Source organism: Haliaeetus leucocephalus, unplaced genomic scaffold, assembly GCF_000737465.1.
Source record: "Haliaeetus leucocephalus isolate CR32 unplaced genomic scaffold, Haliaeetus_leucocephalus-4.0 Scaffold237, whole genome shotgun sequence".
Lineage (NCBI taxonomy): Eukaryota > Metazoa > Chordata > Aves > Accipitriformes > Accipitridae > Haliaeetus > Haliaeetus leucocephalus.
Genome location: NW_010972673.1, coordinates 345,819 through 365,514, shown reverse-complemented (window position 1 = coordinate 365,514; position 19,696 = coordinate 345,819). Strand labels below are relative to the sequence as shown.

At 39.9% G+C, this 19,696-nt stretch overlaps 1 protein-coding gene across 1 annotated transcript in view; it reads right to left on the bottom strand.

Annotated features, from left to right (window-relative positions):
• The window catches only part of INO80C (INO80 complex subunit C), a 30,461-nt gene extending 10,771 nt beyond the window's left edge, over window positions 1-19,690 (bottom strand). The window contains exon 1 of the mRNA XM_010568080.1: window positions 19,479-19,690. Coding sequence (XP_010566382.1) covers window positions 19,479-19,613 — 135 coding nt within the window. The 5' untranslated portion in view covers window positions 19,614-19,690. The remainder of the gene's footprint in view (window positions 1-19,478) is intronic.
• Between the last annotated feature and the right edge of the window lie 6 nt (window positions 19,691-19,696).

The following is a 19,696-nucleotide window of genomic DNA, read 5'->3' as shown; positions in this document are numbered from 1 at the left end:
ATTATCTATACTATCTTTATATGCAAGCCTCACAAAATCTACATGGGTACTAGTTGGTGTTTTCTAGGCTTTTCTTTATGGTTTATTTATTTAGCAGGAAGAGCAGTTGGAGAAGGTGTGTGTGATTGGAAAGCTAAAAAACTTGTGTGGCAGTCCAACCAATTTCTGATAGTTCTGCATGGCTGAGTTTATGTTGTTTTTTATTTTGTGAGCGCCCTGTAAGTCTCCACACTACCAGAACTAGCCTATGCTACATACATAAATGTTGCTCGTGAAATCCTGATCTATACTGAAGCCAATGAGAATTTTGCCATTGAGTTTGGCAGGTCAGTCAATAGGATTTCATACCTTGATGCTTTTTTTCCTGAAGAACAAAAAGCGTGGTTAAAAGCTAAATCAATATTTACTGAAGGGGTGGTTAAAATGTTTCTTTACTCTACCTTCAGACAGATAATACTTAGAACAAAAAAATACTTTTCTGTGAAAACCTGCATGGCAAAACCTTCTGTGTTGATATAATACTCTTTTAAGTAGGAGAAAAAAGGATCATTATTATTAGTGAATTATGAGAGTACCTCTAGAACCTGAGACTATATAGCAAAGGCCATGATTCAGCATATCCTTCTCCATGTGATTACAAGGGAAGTGTTTGTGTTCTTAACTACATGCATAAATAATTACAGGATTAGGAACTAGACAAGTTGAACTCTTCTTTGGGGAAATACATTGGTTATTCAACAGTGCCTGTTCTTAACATAGCAAAGAGAGGTCTTAAATATTCAAAGTATGGTATAAAGGAGCATTCAAGTAAAATAGGCATGTTTCTAGTGTCTTATTAAAATAAAATATATGAATAGAGATGATCTATTTTCGAAACAACAGTCTGTCCTCTGCAAGCTCCTAGTAGAGGGGATACTGCCATAGTAACATCAGTGAAAGCAACATTGAATTCTGTAGCTTAAACTTAATTCTCCCCTTGCTGAGGACAGCATTAAAAGGCAGTGACTGTCAGAGAAACAGAAGAAATGCAGATGGATGTTTAGAAACATGTGCATTATGTGACAGCGAGCAGAGAAAACATCTTCAGCAATCCTGAGTAAAGTGGCTTTATACAATGATTTGCTAGGTTTCAAACCATATTCTTGCACATGCACGCTTCCAGCACTTTGGATTTCAGCAGCAAACATTAAAGTCCATCTTGAGAAAGACAAGGCTTGACATACAAGATTATTTTTGATGAATAAATTATCTCTGATACTGCTCATTATCAGTGTAAATTCTCTAAGTGGAGGGATCAGCATTCACGGTTATTCTTCAAAGCGTTCTTGCCTTTTATTTGGTACCTTTTGGTCGGTTTTAAATCCAGTCCTACAGTTTTTTGTTAATTACTTTATCACTTTTGCCCCTTCAGTGATCTTCTCCTAAGTATTCTGTTGTTTATGAAACAGGTTTTGAGTAGCATTTCAACAATATCTCAAAACAGTATCTAGTATTTTGAGGCGGAGCAAATAAAAATGGTTAAACAGTAAAGGGGAAGAAGCTTCCTTATACATATACTCCTTAATTTCTGCAGCTGGGTACACTTACATATTACACTCACTGTCTTCCGTGGGTTTTTCTGTGCTGATTCAGTGCTCATCTTGCTGGCACATTGGGAAGGAAAGTAAGGAACTGCTCCTGGTGGGACAATTCCTGAATGTAAATTCTACACATCGTTTCTTTTCCGCACCAAGCCTTAAGGGATTTCAGGTATAACCACTGCTAAGAGTCAGGATAACTCGTGTTACAGGCCAGATGTTAATTTTGGTTGTGCCGGTATCCCTTGCACAGTGGCAGAGGCAGCAGGATCTGGAGGAGCAGCAGCTGCTGCTTTTCTGGGCCACGTGGACACCCAAGTCCTCCTCCAGGTCCCACGGAGACACAGTGCCAGCAGCAGCTTCTGGGTCTGTCATGGACAATTTGAGAGCAGCAGTCTCCTCTCCAAGGCAAAGGGTGCAGGACTGTAAAGCAGCCTGCGTACCATAGTGGTATGCAATTGATAGCATGATTTCAGAGACCTGTGATAAGACTGGGAAGCAAATAAGACTGAGTACTATGATCCCAGTTAAATGCTGGGAACTGAGATAAAGACATACTATAGAGGCACGCCGGTTCCCTCACTCAGCGTTGCTTGTATGAAAACTGATTTTTTTAGCAGTAGCAGTAGCACTATGGAAGAGAGATACTCGGCTAATGTGCTTTTCTTCCTGGAAAAACATTAAAGACTTGAGTAGAAGCAATGCTTCCAGAATAATGTGCTACTGCACAGAGGAGTGAACTCCAGCAAGTACAGCGCTTTGAAATGCTTTTTCCGTGCAGCCTGCAGAAGTCTCAGCTGATATCCTCTGCAGTTTTATAGCCACAAACTGAAAGTGTCTCAACAATCTACAAATCTGTCCAGCCTATGTTTTAAAATGCCAGGATTTAAAGCGTAAGAAACATCATTTAATGTTTCATGTTTGTTTTTTGAGAGGTTTCTTAAAGGTGGCGGGGAGATGCCAAATGAATTTTAACCAATACCTATCTACCTTTGTACTGCAAAACCTGTGTTTGCTGAAAGTGAATACAGTGATAATACAAAACAATATTTACAGCCTGAAAGAAGATTCCTCAGTGAACAATTAACATGCTTATGCTAGTTTTATCGCAAATAACAATAAAAACACTACAGTAAAGACTGCAGCTAAGCCATCAGTAACTATGTTCATCCTTTCCCATCAACTCTTCCTCTGGCTCTTAACCTCCACAGAAGTCCATGCTGCCACCGCTTCTCTTGTTACCTCCCTCTCTTCTCCTCCTCGTCCTCCTCCTCCCAGTATCCAGCCACAGTAGAGCAACCTTGACTGGAACTGCATGTTTTAAAAGTTGTAGACGGGGGTCAAAGGCTTCGTACAGGACCACTTGTGCAATTTCATTCCCTCTGTAAAGTCGTGTTTATGTGCTTTAGCTGAATTTTAACTACAACCACAGCGTGACAGGTTGGCAACCTCTATCCGTCCTGGGATAGACAGGAGCAAGAGTGAGGGGTGCTGCTTCTTTTTTGCATTTCTTTTCACGAGACCATCTATCGAGCATTCAGTGCATCCCAGCTGGGTGGGACGCTGTCCTCCCCGTTACGGACTAGGACTGGGTGACAGTCCCCAAGGGAGGAAGGTGGCTGAGGACTTCATTTGGTCAGGAGACGGCACAAATTTGAGAGCAAGCGAAGACCTGCAGCAAACACTTGGGAGTCCTGAGAGGTTTGTTGTAAGAGCAGCCAAGTCTGGGGAAAGAGACCTGAGCTAAGCTTTGCTACCTTAACACTGGTTTCTTTTGAATAAAGCCAAACCCCAGGAATGAGCCTAGTTTGGACCCTACTGTATATGCTGTCTGTACTGGGAGAAAACACACGCTGGGAGGCTGCCTATTCACATACTACTCTCAATCTTAGGTTTTGGTAGCTCTATTAATTTTTTCAATATATTCTGTTCCAAATTCCCTACCGCAGATGTATTGGTTTTCACATGATTTCCAAAGATTGCTCCATCTGTCTGGTTTTATTTAGGGAGAAGACAAGCAAAACTTGTAGACCATGGAAGCTGAATTCTTTATTTTGGCTATTTCCAGGTGGAATCAGCATTGTGGGGTTTGGGATGGGTGTCTGTGATGGGACTAAATACCAGGTGGAATTAGCTTATTATGAAAGTGCTTTTTTGAATCATCATTCCTTTTCCCCCCCCCCCCCCGCAAGGATTAAAACTGCATAACAGAATAACTGATATATGCTGAAATATCATTTCTTACCTATTTATTCCTGGATTATATTCTATAATATTTTTTCATTATTTTAGACTAACATGATTTTACAACATATAAAAAATATTAAAAAATTATGAAGCATAAAAGTCAAAGACATAATTTTGTGCATTTCTGGCATCCTAGCACTGCATACCATGCGTGTCACAGCTTAGAAAAAAAATGGACTGGCACATCACTGAAGGTGCACTACAATCATCAGTGGCCATTTTTGCTAGATGTTACAATTTTACATGGTAAAACAGAATTTAAAAATAGAAGGTAAACTGAACGGTGTGTTGGTAAAGCGAAACTTAAATGCATAAATTCCATAAGAACAGGAGAGGGAGTTTCTAGTTTAACGGAGCAAAAACAATACTGCAAACATTGATTTTTCTCAGTTTTGTTTTCTGCAAATCATTCATTTGTTAGCCTTAACACTATATTGAGTACAGCAATTGTAGATGAAGATGATTGCATATGTAGTTTTTTGAGTTGGTTTTGCTTCTGCGTTCAGTATTTCTGATACTCTGGCTTTGTCTTACAGTGATGACTAGGGGATTGTACATCACTACTGAAAAATAAGGAATAAGAGGGGTCTGGTTCTTAAATCAAGCCCTCACACTCGGTGATAACTTTGCCCCAAGCACCCAGTTTGGCATGATGAGGAACCCACTTGTCTCCAACCTTTGTATGTGAAGTTCAAGAAATAGTTTAAATTATTTTTACTTACTTTTGGCAGTTGATTTTCATAATCACGATAATACTACAATGACATTCTTAATTCCATTGACACAGTTGTTTTAACTTAACCTCTATAATGGTATGTGTCTAATTATTCCTGTAGCAGGTTACTTCTAAAGCAGCAATATCCAACTTGTAGCAATTTACTCAGCTTTTAGCTTTGTCTAAGTTCTGTGACATCCTGACGAAGCTGTGGCATGCAGCCAGGGAAGAAAACGGTAATTTATAAAATAGATGGATAATACCTGTATTTTCACTAGCAGCCAATTACAGTGAGTGAGAATGCCAGGTGGAAACAGAGCACGAATGTCACTAGATGACAGCAGCAATGATAGAAGCAGACTTTTCAAAATTGGGAGTAGACTTTGAATGTCAGCTATTTAACAGAGTCCCTAGTAATACTGCTTATACTGGAACATATCTTAAGCTGTTTGATTAATATATTAGCTCTCACTGTATAACAAGCCTGGCACAGGCTCTTGCACATTCTGAATATTTAATTCATTTAACTTTGCACGATGACATGACAGGAGCCATTAAAACTTGAACACGTACACTCTGGCAGACAAAAATACAGCTCTACATTGCTGGGAACAATTCACAGAGAAAGGTGTCAGAATTAGACGTGCTTAAGCTCAAGTTAAAATGATGGCTAAAAAATTTCTCATCACCAACTTTATTAGCATGGTGTATTTCTGAAAGCAAACTCACTGAAGACTCAATACGAATGTAAGACTGAAGAAGTAGTACTCTCTTGAACAAGATTAACTCTCTCCATGTCTGTGACAGAAAAGTTTGCTGTCAGGGAACAGCAAGGGAAGACTTATTCAGTAACATGTATAAACATGTCTTCCCCATCTGATTGCATTTTACTACTTCTTGGATTCAGCAGGAAAAACTTTCCCTCTTCCTTTCCACTCACTAAAAAGAAGCCCAATACAATTTCCCCAGCCTTTTGTCTCTCAGCACTCTGGTACATGGTAGTATTTTAGGAACGTTCTCCCTTTACAGAAAGTCCTGCCTTATTTTGGGGTAGGACAAAAAATATTTCAGCTTGAAAATGTTCAAATGCCAGCAAGGAAAAAAACCTAATCTTGCATATTCACAGCAAATTTTGTTCCACAGGGTACTGAAAAATTCAATTTAGTAAACAAAAAACCCGAGTAGTAGCCAGCTGTAAACAGGTATTAAGTACAGTGCTGATCAATGTCCTTGATTTTCAAGCAGCAAGTAGGTTGGGCAAGACAGTTGTGCATACAGTGTAAATTGGGAGTAAATCCATTTAAGTCAATGGGTCTCATCATTGCTAACTCGTCTTAAAAGACAAGGTTCCTGGTACAGGTTTCTGCTTCCATTGACACCAAAAGTAAATCTCTCAAATGCCCGACAACAAAAATATTTTTGTTTAAATTACAACATTGTCCTCAGATGCTGCTGCTGCTTTCACTTACAAAGAAAGCTGAGGGAGGGTTGTTACAAACAAACATAACACAAAGCTTGAAATTAGATTGTTGAATTATTATAATAATAGTTTATAATTCGAAGTACGTGTCACTAAATGTACTTCAGCTCCTTCTAAGCATCCCCCAGAGGACTTCTGGGTCACGTGTCAAACTACTTTTCTGTGTGAGACTTACAAAATCTGCCCTTCCTAAAGCAGCAGTTCTTTAACTTGCTGAGCATTTCTGCTGAGCATGCAGAGTTAATCAACTATGCAAATTAACTCCAAACATATGACTGAAATCTAGAAATAAGCTCGCCTGTTGGGTTTATGGGGGTGAGGGGAAGGTGTTTGAAGCAGGACATGGAAAACGTTTCAATTGCAATCTAAATAAATAAAGATAATGCATAAAGACGCACATGCTGTCCAGAAAGCAGTCTGTACATGATGCTTTCAAACTTTTACACTGCTGTTCTGAGGTGAGTTAAAACATCTTACATTCCAACTGCCTTAGAAAGGCTGAATAAAATTTTACTCATGCGCTAAAAGATTGGACTGTCACAAAGTGATGGATGGCTTTTCTATGTTCTCTGTAGGGCATTTCAATACCATAGACTCCAAGTGCTCTTGATTAAAAGGCGACATTCTCATTTAGGATCCCGTCACTGCCTGAGCTTCAAACCATTATCATTCACCTGCACTGGTGCTTCCAGTGACAAAATACTTACCAAAATGTATAAAATACTAATTACTTTAGTCACTTTGATAGAGGTATAAAACACCCTAAAGCAAAGCTCTATTATGCTGTGTGAGGGTTTGAATTCCAAATTAAAAATGCAGCCAAAGGGAGAATAAGATTTTAATTACATTCCCCACCTCTCAAACATTTCTTGAAAACCTAGGGGAAAAAGACCGAGCAATTTTATGACACAAGAACTCCATTCTTACTGGTACTGCTCACTTAAGAAAAAAAAAAATAATCCAGAAAAATTCAAGTTTACTTTGTTCTCTTCAAAATTACTAAACTTTCAAACACAGAAAGAGACTAACAAGCGTCAATAAAAAGCTTTGATTTCTTCTCAAGAGATTTCAGATGCCAAACATGTTTTTCCATTTAAAAACTTTCAAACACTATGATAGACAAAGTTTTATAACTTACAGATATTTCAAGGAAAAAAAATTACTATTTTCTATGGGGAAAAGCCTCAAATAAAATGTAATTGGGACGCAACTGTGAATAGCTTCACACTATCCCAGAAAAGCTTGGTTTAATTTGCATTTGCCACAAAGCTCCCTTCGGCTTAAATAATTGCAAAGGATCTCTCACTTTTAGATTTCATTTGGTGGATTGGGACTATTCCTTGTTTATAACATTTGACAGTTTTCTTTATTAAGAAAATTGTAACTTGGACAAATTCATGAGCTGAATGGCATGCTGAAGCAGCTCTAGAGCTAAAAATTTCAGTATATATGGAATGAAAAAGCACGTGTTAGTTCCTACTTCCACCAAGGGTAAAACTGAGCCCAGCTAACAGAATATTTTGATTCCCCAGGAGAAAAAAAGTCTTCTAAACTGATGGACCTTAAGACTGAAAATGGATGGAAGCATACTAGCAAAAAAGACTAGAGTAAATCACAATTGAATTTTTATAAAAACTGCCAGTACATTCCTTTCTCTATCAGAAACATTCAGTTCAGTCAAGGACTTTGGCTAAACGGCTTCTTAAAGTTTAAAATACATCACTTGATATAGAACAGTTAAGGTCAAAGTATTTCTGGAGAAAAGACTGGAGGATTACAATATGCTCATGTGCTGTTAACACTGTAAGGCTGCTCAGGGAGCATATCAAAATCCCTCTGTCAAATAACAGGCTTCAGCCAAGGTGGAAGGATCCAAGTCCATTCATCTGCATGTGACTGAACCAGGGGCAAGGAAAGCGAAAAGATAGCGGCTCCTATGGCTGATGGGAAAGCAATTCCATTCTGCAAAAAATACTGTTTCCTGATTCTAGTTTATTCTGTAAAACATTACCCATTTTGACAGGAAACAATGTTTGAGTAACAAACAAAAACAAGGCAACATTTCTTCAAGGAAAGGCAACTAATTAGTTTTGAGTAAACACAGGGTGTATTTTTCTTCCAGAGCTCCTATTCTACCTCTTTTTCTTAGGAAAAATAGACCTGAATTAGAATAGCCAAATTTTACATTCAGATGTTATGGACTAACTGGTAAACCAACACAGAAAACAAAACTTTACTTTTGCATCTTCCCTATTTTTTGCACATTTTAGCATTTCCTCCTGTCTGTCTTAATTGTCACTTTAAGTAGATAAAAATTCTATTTCTATTACGTTTCTGCTAACTACACCTACTGCTGCCATGATGCATTAGTAAATACTAGCAGTTGTACTGCAAAGGCTTAGCACTGCAGACTAAAGTTACACAGAAGAAGGTTTTTCCATTTGTGTACAGGTACTTTAAGATTGTCATACCCAAACACAATGTCAGAAAGACAAACGTTAGGTACACCTACGTATGGAACATTCCACTTCTACAGCAACTGAGAATAAAAATATCTTTCTACAAACCTTCAAAAAGTTATCAAAGGCATAACGTATCAGAGAGCAGTAACTGTATCAGATGCTCCAAAGGTCTTTAAAAGATGACAAGAAAAGAAACCATATCTTAGTTTTTAAAAATCTTCAGACTACAAATGTCATCTTTATTGTCTGTCTCATATTACAGGACAAAAAAATATCTGGCTGTACATGCCCTGAATACTACATCTGCTTTCCTTCATCTAGCAAACTCAACACCAATCATTCCTGCTTTGAATAGCACACCAGGTCTCCTGTACTCAGCAAAATTGTAGGTGCATTATCCTACGGATACCTACATTTAACTGGATAATGAAAAGAACCTGATGACTGAACCAAACCAAACATAAGGCAAATTCTAATTTAGATGAAAATAAGGTAATAGAAGTATCTATTGTTGACTATTTTTAGGCTGCTCAGGAGGAAAAGGGAGGAGAGAGTTGTATAGTGATGCTAATTTCAAGGCAAATTTCTGAAATATTTCTGCAGAAACATTTGTACGCGTAGGCGGTTGTTTACTCAACTATGTAAGTTCTGTGGCCGTACACTTCACCCTGATACTATATATTGAAATTGAGGAACTGCAGCACAACTGAAAAGTGCCAGACAGTTCAGTATTTTGCATATAAACTTGTATCCCGACTGCCTTTTCTGCTGGACTTGAAACAGAACAGAACTATTAAAAGACTTGACTTTTCCACTGCATTAGAATTAGTGAAGTTTTGGTATCACATCCACGATCCATATGTGAGAGGGAAACATAGTATTTAATATTTTGTGATGGGTTTAACAGGATATTTTAAGAAGTTTCCCACAATGAATGATTTAGCAAATTAAAAAATACCTTTTGGACAGACGGAAAGGAGGAGGATAAAAAGGGCAACTCTGTGGCTGCAACAAAAGGCAATTCTGGCTGCAACAAATAGGTTTAACAAAAATTAAGGAGAAAATGGAATTTTTTACTTGAGAAAATTTAAGGTTGTTAATGTGAGACTCAACTAGCATTGCTAGTTCTAGACTATGTAAAAAGAGATAATCAACTTAAGCAATAAGGACTTTCCAGCTAACTACTTTGTTCTGAGAAGCCTGAACACACTGTGCGTATGTCAAGGAAAAATGGCCTTCTATTCCAGTTTGTTGATTTTAAGAGTTAATTTTGCTGTAAGAACACTGTGCTGTTCCTCCCAGGGAAAAGCAGTTCTACTATAACATAACCGTTGCTACACTGTGGGGATAATTAATACTGTCTAAATGTAGTCACTGAGTTTTGGGCTTCATTAATACACTGTGGGGAAAAGTACCCAGCTGAGGTACCCCGACCTGCCTATGGAAGGAGCGTACGACTGCTTGTCAGGATGCACTCATCTTAATCGCATAAATCAGACATCTGAAATGAGACATGGTAACACCAAATCACTGAGGCTGGAAGGGGTCTCGGGAGGCCACTGGCCCACCTCCTGCTCAAGGCAGGGTCAAAACTGACCATGGACCAGGCTGCTTTGGGCTCTGTCCCAGCAGGTCTTGAACACCTCCAAGGACAGAGATTCCACAACTCTCTGGGCAACTCTCCATCTCCCTAGTAAGAAATCAATATCCTATAAAATAGAAAATACTGGGTTTATTAACAAAAAGCTCTTTTGGTCACGAGCAGTCACATAACTCACGTTAATTACTGCCCTAATTTCTACATGTTCCATTTCAGCAGTATTTTGCTGTAGTCCTGATGGTTTCAGGGCATAAATGTAACAAAGTTTCTAGGCAGAGTGGTCATCTTTTATTAAATGTACCTGTTTATCTGGAAAATTAAGACAAGCTTCTGGATGGACTGCATACCAATACACCACTGACTCAATAGAAAGACTGTTTTTATGGCACATAACTTTCACACGGTTTCCTACAGGGTTTTAACTCCCTCCTCCTCTCTCCTGGATGATGAGTATTTTATTTTCATAATACTCTCTCCCTTCCCTGATTAACATCCCCTGTACTCCTGGGATGCCACTAACCTTTTCTTCAAAGATGGCCTGCTTGATACCTACCTAAACAAACTCTAAGCAGTTGTTCTGTATTCAGCTTGGGAAGTTGCTGTTTCATTTTCAGGTTTGAAAAAAGACTTGCATGCTTGAAAGCTTATTTGCCTTTTCCAGCTGTACCACTTAAGTGACACTATCCATACCTTGTCTAATTTATGCAGAAACTATCATAGGTGTCTCAGCCTTTTCTGCCCTTCTTCTCATTCTTTCGCTAACTCAGAAAAGCGTAAATCTGAGGAAGCAGTAAATAAGGCTGTCGTGATAAGCACAGTGCATCCTTATGAACACAGGGGTAAGTAGTGCTACAAGCATGCCAACACTGTAAGGGCAGAAAAGTAAAAAAGTTAACTTTGCTTAAAACTACATAGAAGGTTTCACCTCTAGGCCTGTGGATGTTTGCAAAATGAGGTATCTTTTTAAACTATGTCAGATTTTATGTAATTCACATATTAGGCAGGTTCTGCACAGAAGCACATGGAAGTGCGATATTTTGTCCGTTTAATGAAAATTAAGGACATATGATATATAACAAATCATTTTTCTCTGTTTAATAAATGATAAAAGGATAGATACGATAACTGAAGTCTCTCTTCATGTGGTAAATCCTAGCAATGGCCTGCAATGCTTTACAGAAGGATTTTTCTTTTAATTCCCCAAAATGTTCCTTATCCACAGCAGGGTCTTATAATTAGCAAGGACAATTTTTCTTCCTGAGTCAGCCAGCACTTACATCCTGGGGCAGGATGATTACAAACCATGTAACTACCGATATTCACCCCTCCCAGAATGATGGACTCTGCTACGGTTTAATTACATATTACTCACAAAATAGTTTCCTTCTACCCATTTCAAATTTGTTTCTTGAATTAACAGTGATGCATTTTTATTACAACATAAACGCCTGTTATTAGATGGCATGACTATGTAGCTTTTTGGCTAGAGTTTTGGAAGCAAAAGATTTCTGATCCCTGTTTGCACAACTGTGTATTTTGCATTAAAATTATCATTAGACAAAACATATAACAGAAACAAATACCTGAAATGCATAAGCAGACCTATTCTGACAACTGTGTTCAATACCAGACTATGGAGTCGCTCTCTTTGGAACAGACAGAACCTCTATCCTCGGCCGTAGGGGAGAAAACATTTCCATGCTCCCCTCCCACCACACCAGACTGGCTTTCCAGCCTGGTGGTTAGGGGGTGCGTGGGGAAAAGGAGGGTTTGAATCCCCTCCGGCAGTTGCAGGAACGGGACTAACTTCAAGTGGAGGACACAGCAAGCACTTGTAAGGACACATGATATAAAAAGCAAGTATTGGTGCTGTAAGTGTGACTTCTGTTCTACTTTTGAAAGAAAGGATTTAATATCTGCTTTCACAAAGGCAGATGTTCATGGTTCTGAATCCCAAGTAGAAAGAGTTGCCTAAATCTTCAGGGAGAAGTAGAATTAGGACTAGTCCACAGTATTTCCTGCTAGCTTATTTTGGTCGCATCTCACAGAGCTTGCTGTAGTTTGTAGAATCAGTTAAGGAACTTAAGAGCCTGACAGACAAGCAGTATGACAGACGAAGCTGTTACTCTCCAGGTCTTCCCCCAGGCAGGGACACTGGATCTACTCACGAATCAAACCTCCCTGTGAATCAGACCTGTTCACCAATGCAGCAGGAGACAACGCAGGTTCCTGGGAGAGGGGGAAGGTTTGGTCAGTTTTGTCTTCTGACTGCTGACCTCCGACAGTGGCTGAGCAGGTCTGGTGGGTACCAAAGGTGGCGTGATGCAGGCAGCAGGAGCATGCAGCTGGGACATGTGGAGGTGGGTAAGAGTGAAGAAGATAGGAGGAGACTGGGACTCCTTCCTTTTTGATCAGGAGAAGCTACGAGATAGCCTAAAGGAGCCTCTTGAATTGCAGGTGTGCTTTGCAGTAAGACATGCTGTTCATGGATATGAACTCTGCTGTGAGGGCCAGGTATATTTCACAACACGGAGCGTCAGAACTTTTTATGGCTTTCTGCAGGTCTAAATAAATAGCCAATGTCTCCATTCTGTTTCCCCAGAATGCTTAAAAAATGTGTTCAAAACCCTCCCAGGCTACCAAATCAATATTTCTATTAGCCTTTCTAAATACAACTACTAATGCCTTGCTAAAGCAAGAACCGAAGTTATTACCTAACAAAAGCATTGCACTTTACAAAAATGTGAAAAACAGTCTGACACCTCTTCAGATCTGCCATATCTAGGCAGTTAAGTTATTCCAAGTTTTCTTTTGTTAATCTGAACCTTTTAATGCACTAACTGGATTCTGAGATCGCTTTTTAGGAGCTCTACCACTCAGACAAAATGTCACGCTGAAGTGCATGCATGCAGTGTTTTAGATTGCTCTTTCTCCTTCAAAAAATAACGCATCCTATTTCATCTCCTTATGATAGAAGCAGTGAACCATCTTTATTATCTCTCCTCAGTTTCTTGCATGTTTATTATGAATCCTGAAGTTAAGTGTGATCACAGTAAGACTCTCCATTTTCTGTTAGCTAAAGGGAAAATGAAAATTCTCTACTAGGATAAGGGGAGAAGGGTAAAAAAACCCATGACACCAGCATACTGACGCCCATAGTAAAAGTCAATACACATATGCTTTTGCTTTTCTACAACATAACACATCTGTGTTTACTCTAAATCCAAAATCTAATCACATTTGGTTGGGGGGTTGGTAATTCTCTGAGACTGGCACAGTCTGATTTGGAAATTCACATACTTTTATGATTACAGATCATCTAAAGCCTTCAATATGTGATAAATGTCAAGCAAAGTCAATTCTTAGCTCTCAGTTTTGACAGTTTCCCTTTTAATCTAGATTGCTCTATAAAAGCAATTCCCTGTTTTTTAGTAAAGCTAAACTTAAAACACACATAACTTTTGCCAGATTTCCCTAGAAAATCTGCTAATTGTCTTTTAATTATCATTTTTCCCCATCAGGGACTGGAGGGATTCTGATTCTTTAACAGATTTGACTTCAAATGTGCAAGTGACAAAAACCGGTACCTCAGGATAATCCTGCCTCTCATCAGTGGACTGCCTGAAAATAAGCTGGTTTTGGGGAAGAGTACAAAAACCCCATGGGAGAAGAGATGCGTAATATTTCAGCTGTTCACTGTCTGCTTTGTTGCAGAAAGTATCTTCATGGTCACATGTTTGAAAGGATTAGGAGGTGTAAGCAGTGACCCTCCAAGTGCTTCAGAGAGAGAACTGCAAATTTGGGGGATTTTCAGTGCTCTGTGGTCTGGTGACATGCAGTGTGATGCCAGAGTATGTTAGCTCTCTGTGGGATAGCTATCCCAATTTAAAAACTACCTGCTAAAACTCTTGTTAAGACATGGCAATTTGTTTTAAACTGGCTGCTAGTTTGGTAAGAGCCAAGACTCTTGGGTAGGGTTGTGAATAAGTGTGCAAGTGGCTGCACTTGAAGAGCTCACCTCAGCAGTTCCTATCAGTAACTAGCAATCGACTGCACCGTTATCGTGATATCTATACTTTATCCAATGAAAGTGTCATTTAAGTCAATTTAATTAGGTTTGAGTTAACGTCTCCTGGGAGCGCATTACATCTTTTAAAGATATAGTTCCAGGCAAGCAGTAGCTTTAGACTGGCACTGCTTCATTGGTTAAATTAATGTATTTTCAGTTACTGTCATAACCTTAAGGGCTGAGAGATGGTTAAAAAAAAAAAGTGTAGTCTAGAGCATAATGACGTGATAGCTTTTTAATAAACTGGCAAATACATACGTACTAACATCGCCCTACTATCATGCTGTATCAGGGTCCTGCTGTCTCTTTCAGGGCAGGTGGATTGGTGAGAAATAAACTTGTTTATTAAATTTTCATCTACAAAGGAAAGCCATCCTTTTCTGTTACAGAAAGTCTTACATGGAATACTGTTAGAATAAGTTTAGTTTTTTACTGATTGGAGTAAACAAGGTCTGAATTCTTAAGTAGGTAATTTTTAACTTCAGATCAGAAAGTTATGATACTGTGACACGCTAGAGGAGGTACTTGTCCCAGAACATGGTGAGAGCAGCAGTTCAGCTCACTAGCTGCAGTGGTACTCAACGATTCTGTGGTTAAACTCATTCTCCTGAACCTCATTTTTCAGGAAATTACAGCCAGATCAAACGGGCTCTTTAAAACAAAGTTATTTTAAAATGGATTTGATGGTTCCCTACTTACAGTGATAGCCTTGGTAAAATAGCATAATGGGAGAATTGATTAAATTTACTGATGGTTTAGAGTCCAGCTCCATGCTATTTATGTACTAGGGTAAACTCTGTCTAGTGGACAGCTTCTGAGTACGTAACAGTAACCATGTTAATATATAAGTCTCCTTGTTGAACTTAGAGCTGTCTGTCAGAACTCTAATCTGATGATCTTCAGTTTACAATATAAAACATCATTGTTCAGTCACATTTAAAATAAAAATGGAGTTCTAAGCGTATGTTAGAGTTGCTCCTTTTATTTTCATGTTGTGCATGAGAGGAGCTTATTTAAGAGGATGGTAACTTTAAACTGTTTTGACTTTGGTTTCTAATATTGTTGTATAGCTTCTGGTTTTAAGCATAGAACAAGAAACACAGGAAGTGTTAAGTATACATATGAGAGCTAGTTACATAAAAGGAAGGTTGCCAGTAGTACTGCTGCAGTTAGAGATAAAATCAATATATTTAATAATTTAACTCTTAAATGACATTGCAGAAAAGGAAGTTCAGTCTTTATTTTCTAAATGGTACCAAGACCTGCTGTTGCTACAGCAATGGAGAAGAAGGAAGCAAAAAGCTTTCTTTGTGTATTTCTGTAGTTTACAGGGCAGTTTACATCAATTCAAAATGTAAGATGAAACGTCATTCTCGAAGTAAGGCATTTACTATTCTTCATCACATAAGTCTGAAGTTGTTTCACAAATAATGTAAGCAAATATACATTTACCATAATATTTAGCATATTTTCTCTCTTTAATTGTCAGAGGACAAAATCAGAGACTTTCTTCTTCCAAATCATTCTCCTATCTCACTGCAAATTTTATCTTTAAAGCTTGCTAGCTGTCATGGGTACGTGTTTTGTTTCATCAATAACATCTTGATGTAAAATATACTCTTTTAAAAGCTTCCTGTTGCTGTATAATCTATAAAAATAATGGTGTGAACATTAAGATAGAGGAACTGGTGGCATTTTAAGATCGGTGTCAAAGATTCTATCCCAGGTTAAGTGATAGTAATTAAAAAGACAGGAGACCTGGAGACAAGTCTGCACAAGAGCCAGCAATGGAGCTGAACCAGCACGGCAGCTATTGGGAATCATTGGGCAAGGACATCTAACTGAACGGTGCTATGTAAACCACTAAACAGCACTGGTTTTACACATGCATGTTACCATTAATATGCATAATAATCCTCAACATTTAAAATCTCCTGCTGCAGCGAAGACCGAGGTATTTTTCAGTGGCACAACTGCATGGGAGGAATAATTGTGTAATGCTAATGAAAGTGATGTAATCAATTTGCAGTCATGCTTTCCTGTAAACTCGCTTTTAATTTCACATTTGGTAAATACAGGCATTATATCCAAAAAGCATGTGTCTCCTTCTGTAGACATGACTGACAAGCCCTATGTGCAGTGTGCTTCCAAAACAAACATGACTCAATACCTTTGGGTCGGTAACTCATACAAACGATGAAGAATGTTTTTTGGTAATGTTCCTAAAGTCTATCTTAGCAAAAGTAGCAATTCATATGTTGGAGAAACATAATGAAAATTGGGTTTATAAAAATCTGTATGCTGTGTGATAATTGTGCCTTCCTGTAGGATACAAACAGTTACTCAAACTAGTTAATTACATTGCTATACTTAAGGAAATTTGTTATATAAAAAAATAAACACATTTTTGAAATCTACGGTTTTACCAGACCAGTGTGTCTTTCAGCGCGAGCACTGTGATAGCTACTTGTGACATAAAGCACACAAAAGAAAAACAAACTATGTGATTTGAGGAACTTGCAAAACCCCATTTTTTGTTTAATTTCACAGTGATGGAATCACAAATGTGGGTAAGTTCACAGTTGGCACAGTGTGAAGTGAATTTTCATGTACGCCAGGCACGAGGTTGTCAGCAGAAGTTACCAGTTAATATCGTGGGGAGTCCCCAGATCCTAAGTTGACCCCTGCAAGTAGTTACAAACCTCTCAGTTGGGATCCTCTTACCTATAGTTTGCTAGTTAACCAAGGAAATAATTCACTATTTCTCTATCTGTTTCACAATGTCAGTTTACTTAAAATAGAAACCATTTCGTGCTGAGCTATGGCACGATGTATTTGGCTTCTGAAAGGCTGAAAAGGCTGTTAGAAAATATCCAAGGGGTTAATTAGGAAAGTGAACAGTCAGAGGAGTAACAAGCGCTACCTCCAAACCCATGCTGAAAATGATGTTTATTAAAGGTGTGTACCTATCAAGACTGCCAGATGAATGTTACTTGTTTGGAGTTAAAAAATTAAAATAGAAATCCCACAATGGGTACTCGGTATAGAATATATTCAGAAAAAGTATTTAAAATTCATGGATGACCTAGTCCCTGATTGGCTGAGCCACTTAAAGATTAGATAAGTTGTAAAATAGAGCGTTCACTGCTTGTTGACTGGCTGTATTCTGAATAGCTCAGCAGACTAGAATTATTGTTTCATTGTGTCACAGGTTTCCTCATCCAGAAAACATACATTACTCAACAATTAACTAAGGACTTTATAAGGACTTCTGGAGATTAAGATTAAATAAGGTACTGCAGAAGAAAGTGTCCAATGATCAATGTTTCTAAATCAAAAAATGCAAACCCCCCATTTCATTTCTGTTTGAACTGGCTTGCTCCAGAGCTAGTCAGCAACATTTAATGTGATTGCTAGAAGATCAACGAGCTGTTTCTTGTCCCATCCCTGAGGTTACACATTTTCTGAGACTCATTTTTTTCTTTTCCTTATGGGATTGATCTGCACTGCTGAAGTCAGTGAACGCGTACGCCGACTTGGACATAATGTTGAGAAATTACTCCTTTCTCCACTGAAATCACTTGTGAGAAGAATTGCAAAAACTGTTTATCACACACTATCGAAACACAGTTTGAGTAAGAAATCATGGATTGTCTCCTAATACTGGAAGATGTCCACAGGCTTAAGTTTGGTGTGAACTTCAGAAAACAGTTTTAGAGGCTGAAGGGTTGGGGGAAATTTTTTACATAGAAAAGATTTTATACGCATTTATATTATATGTAAGTATATAATGTTTTATATCTGCATACACACACATGTGCACACATGCACAGAGCAGTCCTCTCCATGCTGGAAAATCCAGACAGTTATCTCTAGCAGACCTTGAAAAAGTTGTCAAACGTTATCATGCCAGGCAGTAATTTTTCACAGTTGCAGTGCAGTTTGTTAGCTACATTAAGCACTATGGTTCCTACTCCCTCTCCTAGGGATAATCCCATCAGAAAAGGAAAAGAAACCATGTAACTGCCACAAGGTGAAAACAAGCATTACAAGAGCACTGCTCAGAATGAGGAAGGGTTTGTGTCCGTGCTCTGGTGTGCACGATGGATTTTAATTGTCTGGAGAGAAGATCAGCTGAAAAATGCAGAAATATTCCCTTGATCTGACGGCTCATGTGAAAATAAGCAACATAACTGGCAGTAGGGCATACTTTGTAGCTATGCTACTGTTACAGTTCATGAAGTACTACTGAGAAGAATCATTTTGGGGAGGGGAGGGAAGACAACCATTTTTTCCATGCCTTTTTTGACCACCTTAGCTACTGAGATCTTTCTAAAAGAAGTAATCCAAGACATACTGCATCTGCGGTCTCTGTACAGATGTCACATACAGACTGACTCTGAACGTCTTCTGGGACTTAGTTTTGGAGCACGAGACGCTGCCTCATGGTCAAGGGGCAGATGTCATCAGCTGGGGATGGTTCTGTGGAGCTGCATGACGCAGAAATAGAGGCCGCCCTACCCGCTGTGACTGGGGGTAGGAGGTTAGGAGGAACTCACATCAGCAGCCCTTCTGCCTCCCCTGACCCTGTTCCCCAGGACTCAGGCTCTGAGGTTACACCTTCATTTCACATTTAACTCTTAGGTCCACTTAGCTCAACCGAGAAGGCCGTATTGTATGTGAGCTGCACCCACCAGAACTAGCAGGTGTTAAACTGCGCTCGTTCGAGCGCTAGTCCCTCCTCCATGACAGACCAACTACCTCAAATTAAAATCATCATCATGCGCGATCAGAGGTTTATGTAGGTGTACCTAGAGAGCTCAGGTATGGCATAACGTCAGGTTCAAAGCTACGGAAGGCAAGCACGGAAAGAAACGAACGACTGCGAGACGGTTTGATCAGAAAGCGTCACCACACGCAACGCCGACAGCAAAGTGATAACTAAAGGCCTGAAACTCGGGGTTCCAACGCCTGGAAAGAAACCGCCAGCCCCGGCGGGGGGGGGGGGGCACCGACCCGCCCCGGCCCAGCAGCAGCAGGCACCCGGCGGCCAGTCCTTCCCCGGAGCTCGGCGGCTTCCACGGGCGGGAGTGGCGAGGAGGAGGAGGAAGGGGGGCCGGGGGAAGCCAGGCGAGGGGAGGCAGGAGCCGCCGGGGAACACAGAGAGAGACGACGGTCCCCGCCGGGGGAGACGAGACTCCCGCCGAGCCCGCCTGAGGTAACGGGGGCCCCGCCCCGCCCGCCTCTCCGTGAGCATGCGCGGAAGGGAGGGGGGAAAAGAACCGCCACCGCGCATGCGCGCTGCCTGCCCGGCCCTCCCTCCATTACCTGCGAGCCGCCCGGCGCCGTCGTTTTCTTTTTCTTGGCGGGGCCGCTGCCGGTACCGGGGCTCGCCGGGCGCTTCTTGCTACGGGATGGAGCGCCGGCGGGAGAAGAGGCCGCCGCGGGGATCAGACTCGCCATTTCTTCACACACACTCACTCGCGCCCCCCCCCCCCCCCTTCGTGCCCGGGCTGAGCACGTCGGTGGGGCGGAACCGGGAGAGA